The 8,380-nt window shown below is 38.8% G+C and overlaps 1 protein-coding gene and 1 pseudogene across 1 annotated transcript; both read right to left on the reverse strand.

The window, feature by feature from the left end:
- Positions 1-287: 287 nt before the first annotated feature.
- TAAR1 (trace amine associated receptor 1) lies at positions 288-1,304 on the reverse strand. The gene has a single exon (XM_034991455.1). It carries the CDS (start codon positions 1,302-1,304, stop codon positions 288-290), a length of 1,017 nt encoding a protein of 338 aa, XP_034847346.1.
- Positions 1,305-5,341: 4,037 nt separating this feature from the next.
- LOC118000791 lies at positions 5,342-5,598 on the reverse strand (annotated as a pseudogene).
- Positions 5,599-8,380: the final 2,782 nt, after the last annotated feature.

The raw sequence follows: 8,380 nt of genomic DNA on the forward strand, positions 1-8,380 counted from the left end.
GTAAGGTACTGCTGGCAATTTCATGGCAGTTCATGTAAGGCCTGGAAAATTTCTTTAATGAAGAGCCTTCAATTCTGGACTTGCAAAGCTTCTGTGGATAGTAAAATGGCAACGATCACATCTACTACGTCTAAAATAGGAAGCAAAATATAAGAGTCTCACTACACATTCTTTGGCTCAAATAATTGATAAAAGACCTTGCAATTGGTGCATGTGGTTGATTATGTCATGATCATAATATGATCACCACCTGTTTTGCAAAACAGTAAGCAGTAAATATAATAATTCTATGGATGTGATTCTAAAAATAGTTTATAACTACACGAATCTTTTTGGAAAATTTTACCATATAGAATCATCTTCAGTGCTTTTCTGAACCAGGGATAGAAAAACGCATAAACCAGTGGATTGAAAGTAGAGTTTAAGTAGCCAAACCAAATCAATGCGTCATTCAAGGTGGATGGAATACTATAGTCCAGGAAAGGATCCATGACCATGCAGACAAAGAAAGGACACCAGCATATTAGGAAAACTCCCATCACAATCCCTAAAGTCTTTGCAGCTTTCCTTTCTTTGCTTTGTGACATTCTATTTTTTTCTTCCAATCCAATTTGAAACTTCTGATTTGCATTGTGAATTGATCTTGCCTGTCCTTGAGCAATGAAATATATTCTGGAATAGACACACAACATAATAGATCCTGGTATATAGAAAGAAGTCATAAAGGCCAATACCCCAGATGTTTTGCTAAAGAAGACAGAGCAACCCCCTAGGCAGTGAATGTATTTGTAATACATCTCTTCAGCTCCTTTGAAGTTTAGCTCCAGAAAAATCATTCCAAATGCAAAAAGAGCAGGGACACTCCAACTAATGAAGATCATCACAAAGATAACCAAGATACTGATCCTGGCTTTGTATCTCAATGGATCACACACAGCATAGTAGCGGTCAATGGAAATGAAGGACAAGTGGAAAATGGATGCTGAGCTCAGCATAATGTCAATGCTGGTGTGAATTTTACAGAAGACTTCTCCAAAGTACCAGCCATGCTCAACAGATCTGACCATGCTATAGGGCATGACCAAGCACCCCAGCAGAAAGTCCACAGTGGCCATGGAATGAATGAGCCAATTAGTTGGGGTATGAAGTTGCTTGAAGTGTGATATGGAAATAATGACTATCAGATTGCCAATGAGTGTGGTCAGAATTATGAGCACCATTAAACTATACAAGGAAGCACGAACATCATTTGACCTGCTGTTTTTAACACAGGAAATATTAATTATATTGTGGCAAAAAGACATCGTTCCTGAAGGTTGTCCACCAGTTTATTTCTTCCTTTGTGTGTTGAGGAATCTTTCTTCAAAATCCATAATCAGGTTAGAGTTCCTTGTTTTACTTCCACATACCTATTCCAGAAACCCGGGAGGAAAAAAAAAAAGAGAGGGAGAGAATCATTGGCAATTTGGTTCCTTTCACTTCTAACACACTATTACTCCTTGCTAAAAAAAATAGTTATTTTAGAAAGAGCTTTTATTCTTAAGTTTAATTCCATAGGTCAGTTCAATAACTTTTTTTTAACATTTCCTCGATGTTGAATACTATGCTAGAAATGAAAAGTTGAATTATTAGGTTGAAATATATGAAACTGCCACTTTTTCTGGCCAGAAAACGTGAAATGATGAATTTTTCATATGCTTCAACTTATGGAAATAGTCTTTGCTCAAAAAAAAGTCTTGTGGGAAAAGTTTGTGTTCTAAAGGGTAGATATAAATTGCCAGAAATTTTAGAATTAAAATATGTTCGAGAGAAAAAAGTGAAATATTTTAAATGTGCCTCTTGTTCACAATAATATCCACTAGTGCCTGCTTTTGCCCTTGATAACATATTTCTTATTTTATAATTAATTGTAATGGAAAGAAGCTTACATGCCTGTACTTCCAGTTTGCAAAGCACTTATACATACATTCCAAGCATTACTTCATTTAACATTTTTGCATCTACGATATAAACATTATTCCTTATAAGGAAGACATGACATGTTTTGTTAGTATAATTATACTGGCAAGAAATTGAGTCTCCGTTCATGAAACTATTAAAGCTGGAATATGACCTGAGGTCTCAATTACTAGTACAGTTTCTTTTTTACTAATCCACATTTTCTTTCCACAGCAGAAAGGATCAATTCAGATAAATTACTTTCAAGAACATTAAACTTTGAATTTTCATGTAAGAACATAGGACGTCTTGAAAAGTGGTACCTTTTAGTGAAGTGTGATATTGTTGTCCAAATTATTAAGGATTTTAAATATACAGACCAAAGTTTGTGGTAAGACATGATGTGGCACGGGGGAAAAGATGGCTGAGGTGAGAACCCAGGGAACCTGAGCTTCCGTGTGGGCTGTGGGCATGGCACTGGAGCTCTTTTTTTGTTTGTTTTTCTTAAAGCTCTGAAACCCATTAAAATTTTTTTTTCATTCAATCCCAATTTTAAAACAAAAGTAAAATCTTGTTAAAACAGAAATGGCTGGGGCGCCTGGGTGGCTCAGTCATTGAGCGTCTGCCTCCTGGGACCAGGTCATTGTCCCAGGGTCCTAGGATCGAGCCCCGCATCGGGCTCCCTGCTCGGCGGGAAGCCTGCTTCTCCTTCTTCCACTCTCCCTGCTTGTGTTCCCTCTCTCACTGTGTCTCTGTCAAATAAATAAATAAAATCTTTTAAAAAACAAACAAACAAAATGGCACCTTCTTCCTCCTTATGTCCATTAAAAATCCCAAAGCTCCATGAGAGCTGGTTTAAAAATATCCCCTTTGGGGGTGCCTGGGTGACACAGTCAGTTAAGCATGAGCCTCTTGATTTAGGCTCAGGTCAGGATCTCAGGGTCATGAGTTTGAGACCCTCTCCCCTGCCCCAAGACTGCTTCTCTCCTTCTCCCTCCTCCTCTGTCCCTCCCCCTACTGGAGTGTACATTCTCTCTCTCTCGATTTCTCTCTCTAAAAATAAATAAATAAATCTTTTTAAAAATATCCCCTTTGTTTCTATATGATTCTGAATTTTCAACTAAATTCTGGAATTTTCAATATATTTTGAAATATATATATATATATGGTATATATAAATATATATGTATATATATATATATATATATGAAGAGAGGGAGAGAGAGAATTTGGAGGAAGAATGTGAATTTCTGGCAGTCAATGAACAACCGGCACAATGTTGAAATGCTAGAAAATAGCAACAAGTTTTAGAATATTCCAGGAGTCTGCCTTCCTTTTCATTTCCTCCCATTCCCTCTGGGCTGACAGTTTAGATCAAGACTACATAGAAATCTAAATGTATCCATAAGTGGAAGTGCAGGAATAAAAATAAATAAAATATTTAGGTACTAAAATGCGTATTTTAATAAATTTAAAACACCTCTCCTCCAATCCTTTCAAATATGTAGTACTCTTCCATAAAAACAATAAATTCCTCAGAAAGAATTATTTTTAAATCCACGTCTTCTGATGATCCCCTTATATTTCCCCTTTATGGGAAAGGAAAACAAAACCTCTTTGAAAGAGTCATTTACACTCCTCGTCTTTCATTCTTCTACTAACCTTTTGAATACACTCTAACAAAACTTTTATTGTAAACACACCACCAAAACAGTTTTTCTTTTCAGCTAAAACAGCAGAAGAGATGATTTATTATAACGTGTTACATTCAGCCACAAATGAAAACAGAATTAGTCCAGGAAGTCACAGGTCCAGGGCAAAGGACCAAAAGGGACTATTTTGGTATGAGCAAGGTGGGTTTCTCAAAGGTGGTCATTGTGATCAGATGGTGATGGATGTTCTGGACCCACGGAATCAAGTTCTAGAAAGTAGGCAAGCAGTCCAAAAATTGCTACAAGCGTCGCTGGCCTCTCGCTTTCCTTATTTCTGCTCCTGTGGCTTCCATGGATGTACAAGTCAGCACTTGACTTGGACCTCTGTTCCATCTTCCTTCCTTGACCCTTCAGCCTGTGCACGTGCTGCTTCCTCTCATGGGGCAGAGGTTTCCAAGAAGATGGCACTAAGGCCAAGAGCTCAAAACAGTTTTTTAATTTTGTTGTCCTAGGTTATTAAACCCAGTGGTAAATTCTCAGGCGTCTTCTTCCTTGACCTCCTAGATACTTCTTGAAACAATTCCTTCCCTTGCAGCTCTGAATTCAATGGCTACTCTTTTCAGTCTCCATTGCTAGGTTTTCCTCAACTCACTTGCCTTGAGGCTAGTCCTTGGTTCCCTTCTCTACTTATATCTGCTCCCTATTTACGGTCTCCTGGTTTTAAGCTAATCTATATGCTGAGGAGTCTCAAATGAATACCTCCAGCCATGACCTCCCCCGCTACATTCTGGACAAACATGTCCTGCTGTCTAGAAAATATCACCACTTACTGTGTCTAAAGCCTCCAATCTTCTCCACAACATGTGTTCATCTCCTTTTCCTTCCTACACATCTCAAAAACGGCAACTCCATTCTTGAAAATCCTCAGTCTTACACGTTGAAGTAATTATTGACCACTCTCTCACACTCAATAATAAAGCCAAGCTATCAGTAAGTATCTTGACACTTCATTGAAAATATATCCATAATTGGACCAGTTCTCATGGTCCCAGCCACCAACCACTGTCAAATTAGTAGCCTCCCAACTGGTTTCCCTGCTTCTTTTCTTTTTTCCCCCTTCCTTTCTAGTTTAATTCTAGAGTCTTGACTTGAGTACCTAGCTTCAAAGCCAAAGAGTGGATTGGTTCCCTCCTCACCATTCTTTCAGAAAAGGTAAAGAATATGAATGAATTCTCTGGACGGTGTGGAAAGCATGTTCAACAGATGATGTTAAGCAGAGGAGAGATTCATTCTGTTTGCCATCAGTTGTAATAATTAGTTATAAAGTCAAGGAAAGAGGCCCACAGGGCCCCTTGAAAAGGTAATCATGGCGTGCAGAGGAGCAAGTCATAGTTTTTGTTTTGTTTTGTTTTAAGGAAGAATTGCCTTCTATTGATACGTCATTTTCAAATTACTGATACAAACTTGTCAGAGAATAATTATGTATTTTGCTCAACATCAGTCTGCAAAAAGTTTCCAAACATAAGTGCACTTCCTGTTCAATTTCCAAAAATAAATAAAGGCTTTCTATCTGAAAGCATTTACATTCCTAGCTCTCTAAAGTAAACATTAAGAAACAAAGTACAAAAAATGATCTCCCGGCCTCTGAAGAGTCCACTCAGTTACATGAAGTATTTTTTTTTCCGCAACACTTTTTCAGATTCAAAAGGTATTTACATCCTAGAAACTGGAGGATCTTCATTTCAAACCCTTCAGTCCGTTTCCATGGCAACACTGCAGCACTCCTTGGTTACCAGAAGTCACATTAGTTGACTGTGGAATTTCTCAATCTTCTTTACACTTGGGCTTGGTCTGTTCTTTGCACCAAACTAAATCACTTGTTACTTTAATATACGAAGTCCCATCAGAATGCCAGTTTGTGAGAACCACACGTGCCTTCATAGGGCTGGCGAGGTCCTTTCTCAGCCGCGCTGCTGAACGCCTCCCACGTCTAGTAATAGTTTGGCATCCTGCGCCTGCACTCGAGCCCCAGAGGAGGTGAGGTCAGGCCCGCATGCGGCGCCACCTGGCCCACCTCCAAAGTCATAGCTTCTTAAAACTCAGGCAGCAGTCACTGGTGTGCAGGTGAACAGAACCAGGGAGAGGAAGAAGTGACACTAGCCTAGATGAGGAATTTCTCAGCATGTCACCACCCTACAGGAGAAAGTCACCTGAGCTCCAAAGTACATTTAGGGAGACATCAAGATCTTCTGCCCCTTACCCCAAGGAACCTGGCAGTTATTCAAGGAAAACAACAGTAAAATGGCCTGGAGTTGCAACAGTGCAGAACCTTCTGGTATGTCTTAACCCAGATGCATAAGCCAGATAGAAATGCAAAAAAGCAGTTTCCTAGCAGAAAGTGTAGAGCAGTTAAATTCCTAGGGAATTCAAGGCAAAGACCACTTGATACATTAAAGGAAACTAAGAATAAACAACTGTCCTTGATCCAGATAGAAGCCAGAATCTCAATGCCTTGTTGGCTTGTTTGGATTTTTTAAGTGACTTTCTGTCTCTTCTAGATGGTGACTTTGTGGTTAGCACATAATGTAAAATGAGGGATAGAGATATGAAACATTATAACTCAGGATTTCATTTTTTGTTCTAGAACTTTCCATAGATATTCTATACTTGCTTTTATTAAAAAAAAAATGAAGTACATAATACCCTGACTGATTTGAGGGAGGGAATTTAAAAGTAATGCAGACTTAAATTACAACTAAACTTTGTTTTAACCCAAATAGATTACTGTTTTATGATTGTTCTACTGCTCCCAGATAATATTATAAAAAATTATACGGGGGTGCCTGGGTGGCTCAGTCATTAAGCATCTGCCTTTGGCTCAGGTCATGATCCCAGGGTCCTGGGATCGAGCCCCACATCGGGCTCCCTGCTCCGCGGGAAGCCTGCTTCTCCCTCTCCCACTCTCCCTACTTGGATTCCCTCTCTCGCTGTGTCTCTCTGTCAAATAAATTAATTAATTAAAAATCTTAAAAAAAAAATTGTATGATCTTACATAAACTATTGTACTCAAACTTTTGGCAAACTTTCAAAGTTTCAGATGATTCTTGCTTAACCAATATGTGACCATTTGATCATCATAAGAAAACATTGTCAGCCAATGCAACCAGTTGAGCTAATGAAAGGTCACGAGTCCATGGTGCTCAAAAGAGATACAGGATTTAAAATATGCTAGGAAAAAGCCATACAGTCTGTGTGAATCCAGTGAATAGTTCTCAAGTGTGTTTAGAGACCATAATTGCCTTCTCCCAATAGATGGGACTGGAAACTTGTTATCCTGCATTTGGTTCCAGAACCAAGAAAGCAGGATGTTATTAACCATGCCTTAAAATGAAAAAATAATTCTTAGAATAAGATCTTCTGCAAGGGTTTTTCAAGTCCCCACTAAAAGAGTAGTGGGTTGGGCGCCTGGGTGGCTCAGATGATTAAGCCTCTGCCTTTGGCTCAGGTCATAATCCCAGGGTCCTGGGATCGAGTCCCAGTTGGGTCTCCTTGCTCAGCGGGAAGCCTTCTTCTCCCTCTCCCTCTCCCTCTGCCTGCCGCTCTGCCTATCTGTGCTCTCTCTCTCTATGTCTCTGTCAAATAAATAAATAAAATCTTAAAAAAAATTTAAAAAATAAAAGAGCAGTGGGTGTAGCAAGCCTAAACTTTCTAATCTAGCAAGACCCCATCCTACGAGAGATTGTTGCCAGAGGCTGTGTCCCCCGTCAGAGTTTCTGGAGAAACTAAAACTGCTGATATTTGCAGGGCTCACTCACTTTCTTCTCTAATTAAAGATACCTGGTAAGTACATGCATTCACAGTCAATACAGTCCAGAATTTAACTTGATAATACAGTAGATATAATTTGGTATCTTCCTACAAATCCAAAACACCAAAATAATGTACCTTTACAGGAACAAAAATAAGGCTGACTTCAGTATATAGAGAGCTATGAGGAGAAAAATTTGAAACTAGAGGATTTTATATGCAGGAAATGTACTTATGGACTGTGAAAGATGGTGGACTATATTCAAATGTTCATAAAACATACTACCCATGTATTCTTTTTGAAAAAAAAAAAAAAAGAATTATTTGCAGAGAAGTATCAGTTGCTTGTGGAAGGCACGAGAATTAGGATCTCAAGAATTGGGAAATGAAGTCTTAAAAGGACTAATAATTAGCTTTTTACAAATCAAACAGAGGATTGAGTTTAAATAATTCTGGTAGGGATATCTGGGTGGCTCAGTCAGTTAAGCATCTGACTCTGGGATTGAACCCGTGTCCATGTTGGGCTCCCTGCTGAGCAGGGAGTCTGCTTCTCTCTCCCCCTCTGCCCCTCCCCCACTTGTGCTCTCTCTGACTCTCTCTCAAATAAATAAATAAAATCTTAAAAAATATATAATAAAATAAAATAGTTCTGGCAAATTTTTCTTTAAAATTGAAATGCAGTTGATGAAGAGACATCTTTTAAAAGCAAGTTAGAGGAAAATCATACCATTTACAAACTGGAAGCAAGCATTGTAAACAGCCTTGCCTGTGAAAGAAAAACTTCCACCTGGACTTTAATAGCCTGGCCTGCCAAAACTGTCTACACCCCTGATAAGAGCTCTCAAAGTTCACAATTCATTTTAAGAAAATAGCAATAGCGGCACAGAGAGGGGTCAAGACAATTAGGAAAGGTGGCTGGCTACTCTAGAGGCAGACAAGTGAGAACCTTAAACAAAATTTAGTAAAAACACCCAAGAACATCA

This window comes from Mirounga leonina, unplaced genomic scaffold (genome assembly GCF_011800145.1).
Source record: "Mirounga leonina isolate KUSES-001 unplaced genomic scaffold, KU_Mleo_1.0 Mir_53, whole genome shotgun sequence".
Classification (NCBI taxonomy): domain Eukaryota; kingdom Metazoa; phylum Chordata; class Mammalia; order Carnivora; family Phocidae; genus Mirounga; species Mirounga leonina.

Coding starts and splice junctions, on each gene's coding strand:
- TAAR1 (XM_034991455.1), bottom strand. CDS start 1,304: ATGTCTTTTTGCCACAATATAATTAATATTTCCTGTGTTAAAAACAGC.